Source organism: Platichthys flesus, chromosome 15, assembly GCF_949316205.1.
Source record: "Platichthys flesus chromosome 15, fPlaFle2.1, whole genome shotgun sequence".
NCBI classification, from domain to species: domain Eukaryota; kingdom Metazoa; phylum Chordata; class Actinopteri; order Pleuronectiformes; family Pleuronectidae; genus Platichthys; species Platichthys flesus.
In genome coordinates this window covers 16,806,884-16,825,514 of record NC_084959.1, presented here as the reverse complement: position 1 = coordinate 16,825,514, position 18,631 = coordinate 16,806,884, and the positions used below count along the sequence as shown (strand labels likewise).

Here is an 18,631-nt window from a genome sequence, read left to right as displayed (position 1 = left end):
GGGTTCGGATAAAACTGTTTATATAATATGACGTTTGTATACATTTGAACAGTCACTATTTGTGTACCCAGTGAGACAGAGTTTCGATGAGGTCACTGCTTCAATACTCGGCCTTATCAATCAACACGATTGCACACACACACAGACAGCACAGACTGCCTGTCTGTCTGCCTGTTTAACTGTCTGTCTCTCGGCCTGTCGGTCTGTCTGTCCATCTATCCGCCAATTTATCCTTCCATCTGTCTGTCTCTCGCCTGCCTGGTTTTCTGTCTATGTGCCTGTCTATCCATCTGTCCCCCTTTCTGCCTGCCTGCCTGTTTGTCTCTCTGTCTGCCTGTCTGACTGTGTCTCTATCTGTCTGTCTCTCGCCTGCCTGCCTGCCTGCCTGTCTGTTTGACTGCCTGCCTGCCTGCCTGCCTGCCTGCCTGCCTGCCTGTCTCTCTGTCTGTCTGCCTGCCTGCCTGCCTGCCTGCCTGTTTCTCTGTCTGCCTGTCTCTCTGTCTGCCTGTTTCTCTGTCTCTCTGCCGGCCTGTCTCTCTGTCTGCCTGTCTCTCTGTCTCTCTGTCTGTCTCTCTGTCTGCCTGTCTCTCTGTCTCTCTGTCTGTCTCTTTGTCTGCCTGTCTCTCTGTCTCTCTGTCTGTCTCTCTGTCTGCCTGTCTCTCTGTCTCTCTGTCTGTCTCTCTGCCTGCCTGTCTGTCTGTCCGTCCGTCTGTGTGAATGTGACGATTGACATCTTTCATCCAGACCAACCATTTTCTTTTAAAAGCAGCCACCTGCTGTGAGGACACAATCCCAAGCCACCGGAGCACCTGAGGTCGTACCACAGACCCAACATGTCTGGTTGAGAGGATAAACTGTTATAGTAATGTGTCCCTCAGGTTCAGGAGACACACGGTCAGTTAATGTTTAGTATTTATATGTGTAGTAAGTTCTTTATGAGCAAGATAAACTTCAGAATTGGGTGGCAATACATAGTGATAAGTTGTATTGTTTATCTTAATTATCCTTGACCATGTGTCAGAAATATGCATTCTTCACCTTATGTCCATCAGGTACAGCATTACATACACTGGATGCATTTGGATGCCGTGGAAAAGGAAGCAGCTGTACAATGTACGCAGAATCTTATAGCCCTCATAAACCTACCCACTATTATTATTATAGAGAGGGTTTATGAGGTTGTTTATTGAGAATGTGTATGCCGTTCTTTACACTTGAAGCTGAATCTTTTTGGGACACATATAAAAACAACCTGTTATAACTGTTCTTTGTGTTACTTTATAGTTAACTTTTAAAGGTGGATCTAAAGTGTGCTGTGGTTTAAAAAGTAACTGTTATATTTTTGAATAAATAGAAATGTGTCTTTTTATACAGAAGAGCTTCAAATACAGGACCTTTCAGTTTTATATATGTTATAAAAAAATGTGATTTGTGTTTTGATTTGAATTTTAAAAAACTGAAAAGTAATCCAATGCCATAATGAAGAGGTCGTACAGATCGAATTTAACTAGTTAATTAGATACATAGACCGTAGATGTTCAAACAATCAGATTGTTTGCAATCTAAATTTTACAGATGTTTCTCTCAAGCGGATCTATGACAATTTAAATAATTATACTGGCCATTTGTCCCTTTATCCTCTCGTACAACACATGGTGGTATTTCCTTATTTAACTCTTCTGCAAAGCAGGAAGTAAGCCACAGATAAATTGTTACCTGGAATTGCTCTCAGTGTAGTAAATACATCCAAAGAGCAAAAAAAAAAAAGGCCAATCCACACGTAATTTCCTGAAAAATTTACGAAAAATGAACTACCAATATATACAGTGAAAAAAGAAGAAAAACATGTGCATTGTGAGAATATGTACAGTGAATGAATTGCACATGAAATATCTCTCTAACTGTGGTGATACCACATTATTTACACAACACTCTTTACCTCAAATATTAATAAAGAGATATAGAAACCATAAAATAATTGCAAAAAATGCAATGACAGAGAGAAGTTCCCTCCTGTGATGTTCAGGTCTGAAGAATTAAGCTTTCCACTGATTTCTATTGTCTTATCAATATGAACTTGATATTTTTTTCCACATTTTTTATGAACTGTAGATTCACATGTTTAACTGCGTGACTCCGAGGCTGCATGGTGACAAAATGTGTCAGTATCTTTCAAAACAAGACCTTTCTGATCTGCAGTCCCTTCGAGTGGCCATTAAACACAACATGTAGACATTGTAGCCCAGAGCAGTGCCCCTTAGGAATACATGCTGATGGCAGGTCCGCTGTGTGTCTGTGACCATTTCATTCAAATGGAGCTAATGTGTTTCGTGTAAATACAAAACCGTCCGAACTAGATAGGAAACATGTTCTTCTACACAATAAAACCAGGTCATTTCATACTGTACCGGATCAGTGAGGAAGCTGCTATTATGCAAAGCAAACAGTGAGCACATGTTTATGTGCTCGTTTAAAATAAACCATAATCTGTTCTCCCATAACTCATTCATCTATACTCATATAAATATAACTAAAAACCATGCACAAATTGAAAATGTAAAGTTTTAAAAGGTTGTAAAATGTTTTTCTTCTAAAAAAAAAAATCCACTTTTATTTCTAGTTGATAATTACTTTTACAATAATACATAATGGAGTTAATGGAAAGTTTGGCTTAAACTGATCAGAGGAAACGTTAAGGAATCAGAAAAAATTATCTGATTCTGTGACATGTGAGAACAAGAGTGAGAAGGTTAGAAATTGCATTTTGTAAGTAAAATAAAAATTCGAGAGTCTGTTATAAAAACACAGTAAAGACACAGAAAAGAACACATGTGCCTTGCAAGATTTTATTAATTGCTTCTAACTCATCTATGTAGAGTTCAAATATTATCGGCAATATAAGAAATGATAAAATAGTAATTACACAATATTACAATGGCAATACACTTTTCTTTGGTTCACAAAACAAATAATTAATATTCATATAATAATGCATGTTGTTTTCTAAATTATTCTTATTACATTTATCTGCATTGACTAAATTAAATTAATGACGTATACAGTCAGATCACAGCAGTCAAAACCATATTTACATTGTTACATGATATTCAATCTACATTAGAGTCATATTTACAGTACAACTAGTAATAATACAATAATATATATTCTATATATGTATGCATACAGTATATATACACACAGGACTATTTAAGTATGTATGTACATATATGTGGCTATGTTGGTCCACTCGTTTTCATGCCTGTTATAAAGGTAAAGCTATTTATATAGCCATTTTATCATTACACCACTAATACCTATATATACATATATATATATAACAGTTTATTACAGATTATGGTACAAATGGTTCACAGAAAATAAACTGTATGCAGCGCCAATTGAGCACATACTCTATTTGATCTCTTGCTCTAACTCACAGCAGCACACAGCCCCCACCCTTGGCTTCCACGAAGTTCGGGTCGAGGTCATTGGGCAGCTTCCCGCTCTCGCCCCAGATGTTCAGCTCTCCAAACACACCCGTCTCAATCATCTCCTCCTGCCACGGGATCGGGACATTACCAGAAGAAAAGTCATTGTAGAACTCGGTGTCCTTGTTATCTAGGACCAGGCCTTTGATTGTGCTGAAGGCGCCCACATCGTCAATGTCTTTGGCGTAGACCATCCTGGGATCGGGGACAAACGGTGGAGGTAGCATGCCTGAAAAACGACATGGTTTGAGTCTGTTTTATAGCCAATGCCTGTTATTTTTGCATGTTGTCTCATTTCGTTCCATTGGGTCTCATCCAGTGGGATTTGACCAAATGAAATCATACGAATCGTCTACCGCATTTAATAACCTATGTTGCTTCTGAATCTTGGTTGTGTCGACCTCACCCACCTGCATCCAGACGGCCCCAGTTAACCTCTTTAAAATAGGGATGATTCTTGAGTTCTGAGCAATCATTATTTTTGATCCCGAGACGTTTCGCCGGGTCCTTCTCCATCAGGCCTTCACACAGGGCCTTGCACTCATTGCTGAAGGTCGGTGTGTAGGAAACTGGATCGTTCAGGATTCTGCGGGTGACCTCTTCATTCTCAACCTGAAAAAATAAACATACATTTATATATTTATATTACAATTTACCACAGAGATTTGGAAATGTACTGCAAGGAAGAGGAGAATTACAAATTTAGTTTGCCCATATACTCTGTACCTTCTCTCCTCGAACTCTAAAGGGCCCTTTTGCAGCAATCATCTCATACAGGGTGACTCCCAGAGTAAAATAGTCAACTGAGTAGTCGTACTCCTTCTTCTGGAGCAGCTCCGGGGCCATGAAACCTATATTCGTCAATAATATGATTTGTTATGGCATTATGGACATTTTCGTTTCACAGCAAAAATGACCTGGATCATCACATTTCCTCTGTTCTAAGCTAGTTTTGTTTAATTACTCTAAATGTTGGATGTGTTCACTTACCAGGGGTTCCTGCATATCCAGCAGTTTTGTCTTTTCCTGGTGGAAGCTCGACAGCCAGACCCAAATCTGACAGGCGGACATGTCCTGAGTGACAAGGTTTTCATTACAGCGAATTAGGCCATTGACTGTTATATAGATATTTACATAATGATATGGTTTATTTGATGAGACGTGATTGTTATGTTCCTGAAATGTTGCCCACATGTTCTCCTGGATTACATTGGTGGAATGTGACCGCAAAAAAAAAGGGTTTCCGTGGCAACCAAGAGATGAGCCACCATCATGGTTCAAGCAACATGTTGCTGCTTAAAACGACACCATGTATCTGTTTTACCTGAAAATATCCCTTTCAGATGGGTTTGATGGTAACCACAGGGGTCAGTGAGAAGGGCATTGCTTTCATTCCCCTGGAGGTGATGGTCACAGCTTTATTTACCAGAATCAGGTGGAGATTAAAAAACATCATTTATCTTAATTTCTATATTTTTGAAATAACGAAGATAACAGAGTTTGGTGGATTTGTCAGAGCAACAACAATTCTGGTTCAGGAATCAGGGGGTCAACCATTTATATGTTTTTCAATTCGGGGGGGGGGGGGGGTCTACACAACACATGTGGCTGCAGAGAGCGCTGTTGCTCAATAAAAGTGACATAGTGTTGCTTTAACACACCAATACATTTTGAAAGGTTTTCAACTTGTCCACGTGATAAATGAGATGAAAGCCATAGTCACATGGATGAGGACCATGTGGGACAGGGACAGTGACTCTGGGCTGTTATGTCACTGTGTCCACGGAGATACACAACACGATGCAGATGTCTCACCTGCATCATCCAGCAGGACGTTCTCTGGTTTGAGGTCTCTGTAGATGATCCTGTGCTGGTGCAGGTGCTCCACCCCACAGATGATCTGAGCTGTGTAGAAACGTGCTCGTTTATCTTCGAAGCCAGGATTCTTCTCATCCACATTATACATATGAAACCTGTCAGAGGAGGAAGTTGCTATTTAACTTTCTGTAATCAATAAAAACAAAGGAGAGATGGAAAGCTACTCTGACTTGAATGTATGTTAGCGGTGGGGTTAAACTACCAATATGCCAATCTATCAAGATAAGAGGGAACACTATTCCTTTGTTGTTAATCTAGAGAACACAGTATGTAGTCAGTGTAAATGGATTTTACAGCATACGTGTGTAAAGCTGTTTATAGAGAGCACCTGAGATCACCACCGTTCATGATAGTCATAACTAGGCAGAGGTCTGTCTTGGTCTGGAACGCGTAAGCCAGTGTCACGATGAAGCGACTGTGAACTTTTGCGAGGATGCGCTTCTCCACGATCGCTCCCTGAACAGAAAGAACCACCAGGTCATGATTAGTCCAACAAAACACAGGAATGTACAATGTCAAAAATAAAAACTCAGACAAACCTACTCTCCAACCACACGCCGGTATTTACTCTGATTATTCCTTTGACAGCGAGGGCCTGGCATGTGTGAGAGATCTATGTAAAATATCTAACCTTTTTAGACTGTTGATATGTAAGTGAAAGACGAAAAAGCAAAGCAGCAACTAATTTTATTCATAAGGTTTTGCTTTAGAGTATATGTGCGATGTTGCATCATTACTTACTCAAGGCGCAGCAAACTATACTGTATATGCTACAGCGAATCCTCAGTCTTTAAGTTTTCTTTACAATAGGACTCCCTATGTGAAGGTGTGCTCAAGAGTCATCATGAGGTTGCCAGTGCAATGGACTTTGTGTTATTACTCTTTTGTTTGAGGATATTGAAAAGCTGTGGGTAGGACAATAGCTGTCCCTTTACCTCGTAGCCTTTGCGTTTCTTGAGCCTCTTTTTATCCAGTTTCTTGTTGGCGTACATTTTGCCTGTTGCCTTGGCCTGGCAAGCAAACACTTCCCCGAAACCTCCTTTGCCCAGGACCCTGAAGTCCATGAACCACTCCTCATCCACGGGCTGGCTCTCCAACCATTTGAACTGAACATATCGCAGGAAGTACATGCTGTTCTTGAAGCCCTCCACTGCATTCTTCTCCAGGTGTTTGAGCAGCTGCTGCTCGCTCTCTTTAAACAGGTCACCGTGGACGTTCTTGTAGTCTTCTTTGACCCGAGTGACAGCCTTCTCCTCCAGGAACTTGCAGAAGTTCTTCGATGCAGACTCATAATACTTATTGATTATTTTTTGGGACTTTTGCACTCTGTCCTTCTCCTGGCATATTTTGTAGTCTTCAAAGTCCTTCCACAGCTCCCCAGTGTTTTTGTGGGTTGCATCGCTTTCCAGATACATTTGGAACAGGCGCTTGCCGACGGGCTGCGTGACGCACATGCTCTCAAATACCGTGTCAACAGTCGTCTTCATGTGTTCACAATCTCTGATGTGAGGCAGTTTCAACCTGGCACGCATCTTCTTATCACGCATGGAGGCTGCTGCAGATCCGTCCACGCTGCCTCGGGCGGACACATAGGCAGAGTTCGCCACCACCGTCTCCAAACCACCAATGTCCATGGTTCCACCCTTTTGCTGTGAGGCACACTAAACAGAGAAAAGTCAACAGGAGTGCAAAAAAATATTTTCAAAATTTCTGTATTTAGAGGCCACTAATCAGCAAATCCATATTACTAGGAACTCCCATAGAATACTCTGTACAGTCTATTAGTCTGTAGTCTTATTCATTCTTACTAGACTTAATAAGACTCTTCACCAAAAGAGGTATTTTTTAAAGGTTCACACTAAATAGGTACATCTAGATTGTATGAATTGTTTTTTTTCTTTACCCTAGAATAGGCCCTTTATATTTAGATACTTAATATTTACATCAGGAGCAGGTCCTCTTTACCAAGGTTCTCTTTCATGTTTGGAAGGTGGGGTGAGGTGAGGGGTATTCAGTTGCAACACACAAACTCACCACTAGATATCACTAGATCCCACACACTGATCCTTTAATATAATACCTTTTGGGCTACATTTTGATTACAGTAAAGCTGCTCTCATGTTTCATCTTTGTTGCTACTCATATATATATATATTTTTAAATAATCATTTGAACATAAATGATATCTGTACAATGTAGTAAATAATAAAAAGCAGATTTTTTAAATTTTGTTATTATAAAGTCATCAATTATCATGTATGCATTATAAATATCATCTCTGTGCACCTACTGGTTGAGCAAGTGCCAGTTTATGATAGAGAACATTTAAGGTGAGAGCGAGAGAGAGAGAGAGAGAGAGAGAGAGAGAGAGAATAATGTTGTGATGTGCTGCACCCTGCTGTTCAAAAGACAGAAAGTAACAGAGGAGACCTGTTTTCAAATTCTCTGATGCTATAGGCAGGACATGTAATTAAGCTCGACAGCACTTGCACGCCCACACACTCATTAAAGTAAAGGGATTTGAGGAGCTGCAACCCAAGAAGCAGGGATAGCATTAACTCACACAGTGCTGCACAAGGTCTTTTCACTTCCTCAGACTTTTTCACTTCTTCAGATTACCTTGCTGACGACGGCAAACTGCAACAAATTCACCAATAATTCAATCATTGAGAACGTTTTGTAAGAAATTTGTGCTTGTTAAACCTGAAGGACTCAAACCATCTTGGAAGCACAATAACCTTAATTCATTGCCATAAAATGGGACAGGAAATGCAAAGTGTGCCAAGCCTCTCTGGGTGTGTATTACATGTGTATAAGCGGCTCTGTCTTAACCTGGTTCGGTACTGAAAGCTGAAAGTGATACAATCTGTATCTGCTTTCCTGACTCCGCATAATCCAATTAACAATATCGACACCAGAGATTTACAAATAGATGATTAGCCTTAATTGTTATATCCCTTTTAATGTTTTTTCCCGAACATATAAAGTGTAATAAAATATGTTCTTACAGATTTTAGTGCAGTTTTTGCAATATGAAAGACAAGAAACATTTCTTATTTGATCTAAAAGGCTTATAATCCTTGCATAGCATTCACCCAAATCTCAAGCAGCCTTTATATGCATAGATCGTGTGGAAAATGAGGAGGAATTAATGTTGCGAAAATTATCAGAATCTTGTTTTTGATTATGGATTCTGCAATAAATGATGATGAAAAGCCAGAACAGATTTTATACGAGGGATTATTCAATGTAAGATATCAAACCAAAATATTCAATAATGTCAGAAGGCTAATCAATTAATTTCTCTCCAGTTTCTAATCTACTTACAAAAAGATGCTATTATTAATGAATACTACTTACCCTACTTTCTTGGTGTAGCAGGGACTCAAACGAGAACCCGACTGTAACGAATCAAATCACTTGCTGTCATCCAACGTATTGTATTTTCTACCAGAACAAATAGAAATCATCTCCGTCGCGTCCGGGTCCTGAAGGGATGTGTCCAAAAGGTCGGGGCATCGAGTGGTGGTTTACCCTGCGCCAGAAATCCTACTTGGTAGTTCATTAGCTGTTGAGGATTACACCCAGCAACTTGGCAGATGCTGTTAGCGTAACACAGTAGCAGCAGTAATTACTGATTACTGACAGTGAGCATAATTTTATCAAATGTATAAATTCACGCCGGGTGTTAATGACTGCATTTTATTAGGCTGCAATGTACTGAGTTACGACAAAGAGAAATAAGGAAGTCTGAGATACACGGTGACGCATAATCAGTATAGTTCTGACTACGTTTTGGCACACAGTCAGATGATTGAATCAGGCTGGCACGTTGAAAATGGATTATCTCCCATTCTTGTCCCAGAGCCCGACACTGCAGCATATGGGTTAACATGATCTTTGAACTATTGTGTGTCTGCAAGATCTGAAATACATGAGAAAATAATGCTTTAATTCACAGTAGCTGTAGAAGCTGCATGCGAGGCCCCACCTGTAGCATAGTTTGAATGCATTCAAGAGCAAGAGAGGAACTAATTGTGTGAGTACATTTGAGGTGAATAGGATTTAGTGTGGGGGAAAGGGAGATGAGGGATTTAAATAAGGCAGCTAAAGAGGATGGACTGTTTCAGCTGAGAAACTATAAGCAGCTCCTGTTTAACACAAAATAATTGCATAATTAAGTAACAGACATGTTCTTAAGCTCTGTTTCACAAGAGTTTCAGTTTACTGTGTGTTAATATACTCTTCATTTTGGTTTCACAGTAAATCCTGAATTCTTACAACAGTAATAGACATGATTGTGTCTGAGTGTCACTGCATCTGTTTACGTTTTGTGTTCAACATTGATCACAAAGTTTCTTTTTTTTTCTATTTCATCACTTGTAAAGCCTATCATCTCAAATACAGCAGGGTGACAACTGGTAACATTAAACAAAAACATGACAACATGCTGTTACTAGGCAAAAGGCAAGAAATACAATACAATTAGCTATTTTCTTAATGTTATTAAGTGATGTTAATGGAAATTATGTTGCAAAACTGTTTGTATTATGATAATCCTGGAAACTTTGAAATGATTTTGTAATAACGCTTAAACTAATATAACTTTGAGATGTCTTTTTTCTGAGGACTCAACGTCTTATTTATAATTTTTTCTTTTGAATGTGAGTTCATTTAGAGCTTTCAAAATCCAGCCATTTGAAAGAAAAGCAGATTGAATGGGGGTACAACTGGTGGCCCCAGAGAAGAAACCTTAAAAGCAAACCATAAAATGTAGTTATCTTTAGGCCTCTTTAAATCCATTTCCTGTTCTTGGCCTTTAGGCTTATGTTCAAAAGACCTGCAAGCATACTCCCATCAATATATACAATAATCCCATTTCGAGAGGGTAGAGGTGAAACTGATTTTATTTTGTAGTCTAATCCAGCTCAGTGACGAAGAACAAACCCACCCACCCAGACAGGGAGATTAGACTTTGGCTCAAAGACACTGACACTCACATAGATCTGACCACCGCCCTCTTGTCTACAAGTCAAAGGTGAGAGCACAGAATAAAAACTACTCCACTAGGACCTGCGAACACATCACTTTCGTTCCTCAATCTCACTGCGACAAGTCTATCGTTGTCAAATAGCTCGGCTAAATAATTACTAGTTGGTGGTTAAAATGGCTTTAAGGCAAGTGCATAATCTTTTCCTGTTTAATTAATTCAGTGTACAGAAAAAATCCCATTACATTAACGCACACATTTGAACTGCCGTGCTGCTGGTGATCCTCAGGCTACTGAGCTGTAACTGCTCTTCAGATGATTAAACTGAGATGTGGTTAAAAACAGCCCAAGACGTCACTGTTCTCCCTCTGACAATAATCTCTAATTGAGGGGGATGGTGCTGCCTTTACCCAAACTCACCTGAGAGTACTGTGATGTCACTACTGAGGAATGTCAGTAGAGGGTTAAAAGTCATCAGATATCCAGAAAATGAATTTTGAGCTCAGTTTAAATATTTTTGAAATCAAACAGGATAAAAGAATGGAGTTGTTTTTACAACCTTTAATGTAGATTAAACTAAATTAATGTATAATTATGAATGACCTTTGAGACATCACCTCATACAAGACCGATACAAACAGAATAATTACATATATAAGTATAATTTAAATATTAAAAAAAACATGTACTTTATTTGAAATAAAATGTACTCAAAGGGAGAAATGGTTGATGTCTGTATTTATATATAACTGTTATAGTCTTCATGACCACTCAAGGAACTTGTGTGACTTGTTTTTTACCGCATTGCAACAAAAGGACTTAAAAGGTAAAGAAAATACATAGTACAGTTGAATGATAATACATTTATTATTTGCAAAAGAACTAGCCATGTAAATATTAATACATATACAATGTGTGTGTGTGTGTGTGTGTGTGTGTGTGTGTGTGTGTAACAGTGTTACTCGTTCGGAATGTGGAATGTGTCAGCAGCAGCCTTCAGTCAGTTGAAAAAGAAGGAAACAATCTCTCTGACTGGGCCCCTCCATAAACCAGCCAATAACCTGGAGCTTCATTAACAGTTGTACAAATGAAAAGGCATTTTCATTGGCTGAGAGTTTGCACGTCATAGTTACACCGTACTATGCGTGGTACCCATCCAACATGAGGCGTTCAGGGGACAGATATCACGTAAGGAGAAATTATTCTACAAAGTAATACCTCCATTAGTCTGACAGATACCACATACAAATTTAATATTTCATCAAAGTGCAAGAACAAATTGCCACAATGTATGTTTGGGGTAGATATAAAGTGAAATAAAAAAGAAAAATTTAAAAAAAATTTGCAAAGGAAAGGCCAGTATATGAAATATATATAATATATATATATATATATATATATATATATATTGGTGGGCTTGCATTTGTCGTTGCAATTTCTGCAATCTCATTTTACAAACGAGGGACGAGACACAAATCTCTTACAGTATTCTCACACTTTAATGCTCAGACCATGTTGCATACGACAAAGGTTAGTTTGTAATATGCACACCGATGGGAAACAGTTATTTGTCTTTATACATTTGGTTGTTACAAAGTCAAGGTCCAAATCTTCTGATGAAATCAAAACATAAATGCCTTGGTTAAAGCAATCAGGCCAAGATTCATTCAGTAGTACAGGATACAGCCTGATCAAGGTTATGAGATTCAATCATGATTGATCAAGGGGAAATAAACATGATCATATTGTGGACAAATGTTACATTTCCCTTAAACATTATTACAAAATAACACACATACTTCTGTATTAAAAAGGTTCATAAGAAGAAATAGCTGAATATAAACCTATTATTTAACTAGACAAATCACACATACATGTAATTAGTAATTTATTCAACACTGAGTATCATTAAAAAAAGAAATTGAAACATAAAGGTTCAGTGTGTAAGATTTGGCTGAAAGGGCTCTATTGGCAGAATTTAACATAAAGTAATTCTAGTGATGTTTTCACTAGAGTCTAATGATCTATAGTGTACGAACAGACTAAAGACTTTTTGAGTTTTAATGACAACCAAAGGCAACCCCAGGTTCTCCTCCATGTTTTGAAGGGGAAGGTGAGGTGAGGTGTATTCAGCTACAACATGCAACTTCACCACTAGATGGCCCTAAATTGTACCAAATGAACCTCTAAAGACGTAATGAAACAGTAAATCACTGTTTAGTTGAATGATAATAAACATAATAATACATACAAAAATTCAACATGATCACAGCTATATATAGCAATACATATAAGTAACCTAATGTAAAGTAGACCATGAATTAAATTTCTTTAAAAGGTTACTTTATCAGCCTGGTTACATGCGTAGTCTCGTTTTTGCTTGTGTGTTTCGTTTATTTTTAGAACAGATCCCATGTAACCTATAAGTCATTGTCGGGATTAGGATTTTCCGAGGGGCTCCTGAAGTGCTCTCATGTCTGCCTCCTGCTGCCCTCACTGAGCTGTGTGTGCAATGTGTGTGCGTGTGTACATGGTGTGGGAGGAGGAACGCGAGGAGGGAGCACAGTAAGATGAAGAACAAGTTGTACTGAGGTTCGATCCCCGAATCAGTCCTCCCGACTCCTGGCCCCGGACCGACGGGACCGACTGAAGCCGGGATGGACTTCGTGCTGAGCGGGTCGGCGGCGTGCGGCGCGTGTCTGTTCACCAACCCGCTGGAGGTGGTGAAGACGCGGATGCAGCTGCAGGGCGAGCTCCGGAGCCGGGGCACCTACCAGGTCTACTACCGCAACGTGTTCCACGCCTTCTACACCATCGGGAAAGTGGACGGGCTGGCCGGCCTGCAGAAGGGTCTGGTGCCCGGGCTCGTCTACCAGTTCTGCATGAACGGAGTCAGACTCGGCTCCTACGCAGTCATCGAGTCCTCCGGCTACATCCACACCAACGGGAGGGTCAGCGGGGTCAAGACCACGTTAGCAGGGGCCTCGGCCGGAGTGGTCGGAGCCGTGATCGGCAGCCCCGTGTACCTGGTCAGTAGCGGTCTCCTCTGCGGGCCTCGCCGTGTGTTGTTACATGACATCTCAAGGTTGAGCCGTCACTGCGGAGAGAAGTTAACACAAGTCTCCCTTCACAGGTCAAGACGCATCTGCAGAGTCAGTCCACATCCTCCATCGCTGTGGGTCATCAATACAAACACCAGGTAACACAGTCACACACGCGGGGCGGAGGGGTCAGGTATCCTGGGCTTTCCCTCATGTGTTGCTCCTCTTCCTTCCTGCCAGGGGATGATCCACGCTCTGGCAGCCATCTACAGGCAGCACGGCATTCTGGGTCTGTGGAGAGGCTCCAGTGCTGCCATACCCAGGGTCAGCGTGGGGTCGTCCGCTCAGCTCTCCACCTTCTCCTCCGCCAAGGAGCTGGTCGTTGACCTTCAGGTCAGCACACGCTTTCTCTCTGAGGTTTCATCATTGGGAACAGGGCGACTGCTGGGGTGTTGTAGGATATGTAGGAGGTCACCAAAGGTGCACGTCTTCCATATGACTACGCCGTCCAAGAATAAACAGGACTGTTTTTTTTGGGGGGGGAGGGGGATGTCTGGCTTAAGTGGTCATTGCCTCACTCATGATAGAGCTGCTACAAGTATAATTATATTTAAAGCCAAAATAGCTGTATCTTATAAACTGTGATGTACATTTTTTGGAAATATCTCGTCTATTTGTCATTACATTCATTGATCATGTGCTAATTATTAAAAACAGGCCCACGGTCAGAGATGCAGGCATATTGTTAGATGCAGTGTGGTCAATGGCCATGAACAGATTAAAAAAGCGGTCATCGTGACAAAGCGCCCTGCGTTGCACTCGTCTGGAATAGAAATTCGACACCTTTCACTGGCCTCCCATGCCGGAAAACATGCAGCCTATGGTACGACTGCACCAGTGGGAGCGAGGGGCTTCTGACCCGGCTCTATTTTCTTTAAAAACCTTTTTTTTTGATTTATACTAAAAGCCAGAATCAGTTTTCAGTTGACAAATCAGCTAAAATATTCAGAAAACAAACAAACCAACTGCGTGTATCATTAACTTGAAATACCTCACCTCTCAGACTTCCTTTGAGCTACTTTGAGTGGTGGGACAGGCTGAAGATGGTGTGGGGGGGGGGGGGGTCTGGCCATACATTCCAACATTTCCAGCTGTTCAAACCAAAGTTTTCTTAAGGACTCATGTGTTTATAGAAATGTCAGATTTGCCTGTTGCAAATTGTGTGTGTCCTTGTTTCGCTGCTGTCTTTGGACCTCATAAGGAGCAAATCCTGAGCCTAAGGAGGCAAAACTACATTTTTGGTTATTTTTTCGCAACCAGCAGGACAGTAGGTGGTTAGGTTAAAGGGATAGTTCACAGAAAAAAAACGAAAATTCACTCATTATCTGCTCACCGCTACGCTGATGGAGGAGCGGCCAAAGTTAGTGGGTCAACAAATCCCTTTTGGAGTTTCAGGCGTTGAATTTGTCCGGGTCAAAGTCAGCAATAAGATTTTGGTTAAGCCGTCCGCTATGAATGGCAAAGTCCGAATAAAGAGATCTCCAAACCTGCGCATGTTTTCAACATAGGGACTAAAGATAGAACCGTTCCTCTGTTTATCTGAACGTGTGACATCATGAGCAGTTCAAATTAGAACTGGCTGTACACATGGTGGTACCCTGGTGATGGGAGAGCCGCGTCCTCTCATTTCGTACTTGTGTCCGCCTCAGCATGCGTTCCCCCGTCCTCCTGTTGGAATTTGTCGCCTCGTGACTTTTTTTGTTTTGTTTTTTGTCCCCAAGATTTTCCCAAAGGACAGCTGGTTGGTGGCCCTGAGCGCCGGCATGATCAGCAGTGTGGTGGTGGTGATGCTTATGACGCCGTTTGACGTGGTCAGCACACGGCTCTACAACCAGCCGGTGGACCCTGCGGGCAAGGTGAGGAGACCGACCAGAGGCTATAGGTTACATCCACAGTACCTAGTTTTAGTATAAAAACATAGTACTGTACGTTTTGCCGATCAGTCCACACTACTACACAACCTCGAAAACAGTTACAACTCAACTTCTTCATGAGCTCAACAAAAGCTGCCAGTTTACGTGAAAGATCTCGTGATGAACATTTTTAGCTGCTCCAATATAGACAAGGATTATTAAGATACAGAGATACAAAGCTTGCACAGACGTACATTTATTTTAGCATTGAAAAACATTTTTTAAATTAACACTGACTTACATTGATGAAGCCCAAATTCTTAATATATTCGCACATTGCTGACATATATTGCACAGCTATTCAATGTTGTTGGAATCTATATTTGCTTAAAGTTCCATTGTAACTGGCAGGGTCCGCCATTCCGGCAAAGATTAACTAACTGAGGAAAAGATGTTTCATGAACTTATAAGTTTATTATTAAAAGTATTTTAAGAATTATAAACTTTTGTTTGTCAAAAATGCCTGTTTAGACCTGATAAACATCAGTTTCAGGATTTGATCACAAGTGAACAGCTCTATGTAAAGGTCTCAGGTGTGAGCAGACTATGCAAACAGCAAAAGTAAAAAGATAGCAGGACAGTTTCACTTGTCATACACCAGACTTGTGGCACAAAAAATCCAAGAGCAGAAGAACAAAATCTGAGAGTAGATCACTCAGAAGCAGCGAGGAGAAGTGCTGAAGCTAGAGCTCAGGAACCCTGAGCACAAGCAGGGTTCTGACGGAGAGCATTTCAAAAACAAAATGTGAAATCAGGAAGTCCTGCTCTCAAACTGAGAAACCACGCTCTGAAATAAAAGAATAAAACCCATTGTGGGTCATGCTGGCACCGGAAGACACACAGATATTGTTCAGATCTCCGCTGAATGTCATGTTCTCATGTTTCAGGGGCTGATTTATGAAGGATTCACAGACTGCTTTTCCAAAACGCTGAAGAAGGAGGGCTTGACTGGACTCTACAAAGGCCTGGGAGCCTCTTACTTCCGGCTCGGACCGCACACTATTCTGTCCTTGTTCTTCTGGGACGAACTGCGCAAAATGTACCAGAAGGACAGATAACACCAGGAGGACGAGGAGACTGGGGGGGAAGCGGTCACTCATTAAGCTCATGAGTGCAAAGGTTTAATGAGTTTTACTATTATGAGGTTAAAAACCAAGAGATTCTCTGCTTCGTTGACGGGAACGAGAAAACCGAGCAAAGGTAACGTTTTACACTCCGAATAGGTACAGACAAATAGCTCCAGAGAGGGAGGACAAACTGCAGTGAAGAGCAGTGAACAGTTTTATCTTAAAGAGAAGATGATGAGAGCATGCACAGAGACCAACATACCTCATATACACATGTAATTCCAATAGATATCTCACAGTGTGCAGTGGGCTCGACAGTGTGACAACATGAATGCACTGGTACAGAAAGAAACTTAAATGAAATGGCTGTTCCATTTGTGCAGGTGAAGGCTGCCTCACGCTTTACGAACCTAGTTATTAGTCTAAACCAGCGTAGAAGCCACTTTGCTTTCAAGCCAGGTGAAAGTGCTCAAGAGCTCCTGCTGATCATTGATCCTAAAGTATGAAAAGATACCAAACACGTGAGGCTGAATTTAACCCTAACCCTAACCTTAACCCTAACCCTTGTTTGATAAATAAATAAAAAACGGTCCTGCGGGAAGCAGAAACTAATATTTACTGTAAACATATGCAAAACCCATAATACACAAACCCTAAACAGAAAACACTCAGCTTATATCTAGTCAAGGCGCACCAAGTTACACACTCATATCAGTTTCCTTAATACACCTATTTTTTTCCGTTAACATCTCACTATTTCTTGACAATTTACAAAAACAACTCCTGGATCGTGTCTATTTATCGAATCCGCTCTAAAAGTTAATGGGTTCTTCCTTTGCCCACATCACACCCTTCCACCAAGTTTCAATGATAAAAAAAAAAAAAAAAGAGTTCAACTGTTTTTTTGTTATCCTGCAAACAAGTCGCACAAATACAAATTAAAACCTAAAGATTCTGCAAGTCCTCCAAGACTCTAGGGGGAGCACTAAGTGGCACAGCTTTAACGGCACCAGAGGCATAAAAAGATAAGACAAAATGTAAACAATGCTTATCTTTGAATGTTGCATCTTCACTCCATCTTTCTTAACATGATTCATTACTCGTGATTTAAATAGTGGCTGAGGCTTTGAACATGGCAGCACTTTAGCAAGATAAACACACACACTCCAACTGACTTTCCACAGCAGAAGGGGAGGATCATGTTACCACTGTTTATTTTGTATGATAAAGTCGGAGCTTTGGTCTTATATGAAGATTTTCATACAGCAGGGTTAGAAACTGTTATACCTTTTAAAACAACTTGTTAGATGACAGGAAACGTAAATTTGACTTTAATAACAATCCCTAGACAGGGACAGTTGTCCTTTTTTAAACAGCCCAAAACAGTTCTTACTAGAACCGTTTGCTGTCGAACAATCTTTGTGCCAAAACTTCGTTATTTCGGCTCATGGGGGCTTAACGATTTTATTTTTAAAGGTATGTCATTTTTCTGCCTGATTAACAAGGTGTGCTGTTCACTACCTCTTAGAAACACTGAATGAACTACAGACTACAAAGTGAAGTGTTATTGCTTGGTTTATATCTTTTAGGATTCTGAGGAATTTTATATGTGAGTTTAAGGACTGGAGAAAATGTAAAATGATGTAAAAAGTTTTTGATCCATGTTTGGAAATTGCTGGATTCTGTTGCAGTTGTCCGGTTTCTGATGACGTGTCATGTGCTGTATCAGAAAAGGTCTCGTCAGTTGTGCAGTGAGCTGATCCGGGTCGGTGACTGTTACATGCGGCAGCTCGGAAATTTTCCATTAGTGTATGATAACATGGGCTTCCTGTTAAGGAACGGACGTGAAGAGCAAATAAAAAGTGATTTCAGTGTTTCTTTGTTTGTTTTGCGCTGACTTACATACGGGTCAAATAAAATGACCAGACTTTTTGCTAAATGTTACACTCAGCCCTGCACTATTTGAAAGATACTTCATGGTGATGAAATCACACAGCTGAGCAGTGAGTGAATAAGGCTTATTTCCTCATCAGGTTTCCAACAATCAGCAACTGATGAATTTCCCAAAAGTTGGAATTAGAGAACAGAAAGTGGATTTCACATGAGCTCACATGTTCTTAACACTCAACATTTTAAATGTTGATTCGTGGAATTCAATAACAGTTGTGAAATATGAAGGAAAGTTCAATATTTT

At 40.4% G+C, this 18,631-nt stretch overlaps 2 protein-coding genes across 3 annotated transcripts; one reads left to right on the top strand and one right to left on the bottom strand.

The window, feature by feature from the left end:
• Positions 1-2,885: 2,885 nt before the first annotated feature.
• Positions 2,886-8,868, bottom strand: grk1b (G protein-coupled receptor kinase 1 b). Of its 2 annotated transcripts, none has more exons than XM_062406960.1 (8): positions 8,727-8,868; positions 6,302-7,015; positions 5,695-5,822; positions 5,304-5,461; positions 4,479-4,562; positions 4,215-4,339; positions 3,899-4,100; positions 2,886-3,717 (listed from the first exon to the last, which is right to left on the bottom strand). In XM_062406960.1, exons 2-8 carry the CDS (start codon positions 6,998-7,000, stop codon positions 3,434-3,436), a joined length of 1,680 nt encoding a protein of 559 aa, XP_062262944.1. In that variant the 5' UTR covers positions 7,001-7,015; positions 8,727-8,868; the 3' UTR covers positions 2,886-3,433. The 2 variants fall into 2 exon arrangements, with proteins under 2 accessions (XP_062262944.1, XP_062262945.1); XM_062406961.1 differs by lacking the exon at positions 8,727-8,868 and adding an exon at positions 7,930-8,468.
• A 3,941-nt stretch (positions 8,869-12,809) lies between these two features.
• slc25a35 (solute carrier family 25 member 35) lies at positions 12,810-18,311 on the top strand. Its single transcript, XM_062405814.1, has 5 exons — positions 12,810-13,385; positions 13,490-13,555; positions 13,638-13,790; positions 15,179-15,313; positions 16,258-18,311. Exons 1-5 carry the CDS (start codon positions 13,014-13,016, stop codon positions 16,426-16,428), a joined length of 897 nt encoding a protein of 298 aa, XP_062261798.1. The 5' UTR covers positions 12,810-13,013; the 3' UTR covers positions 16,429-18,311.
• Positions 18,312-18,631: the final 320 nt, after the last annotated feature.

Bases quoted from the DNA above. Each gene is read 5' to 3' on its own strand.
- grk1b (XM_062406960.1), bottom strand. From the start codon at position 7,000: ATGGACATTGGTGGTTTGGAGACGGTGGTGGCGAACTCTGCCTATGTG. The intron at 5,823-6,301 runs GTAAAGGGACAG...CTTTCTGTTCAG, and splicing joins AGAAACGCAAAGGCTACGAG to GGAGCGATCGTGGAGAAGCG. The intron at 5,462-5,694 runs GTGCTCTCTATA...CTCCTCTGACAG, and splicing joins ATGAACGGTGGTGATCTCAG to GTTTCATATGTATAATGTGG.
- slc25a35 (XM_062405814.1), top strand. From the start codon at position 13,014: ATGGACTTCGTGCTGAGCGGGTCGGCGGCGTGCGGCGCGTGTCTGTTC. The intron at 13,791-15,178 runs GTCAGCACACGC...TTTGTCCCCAAG, and splicing joins AGCTGGTCGTTGACCTTCAG to ATTTTCCCAAAGGACAGCTG. The intron at 15,314-16,257 runs GTGAGGAGACCG...CTCATGTTTCAG, and splicing joins CGGTGGACCCTGCGGGCAAG to GGGCTGATTTATGAAGGATT.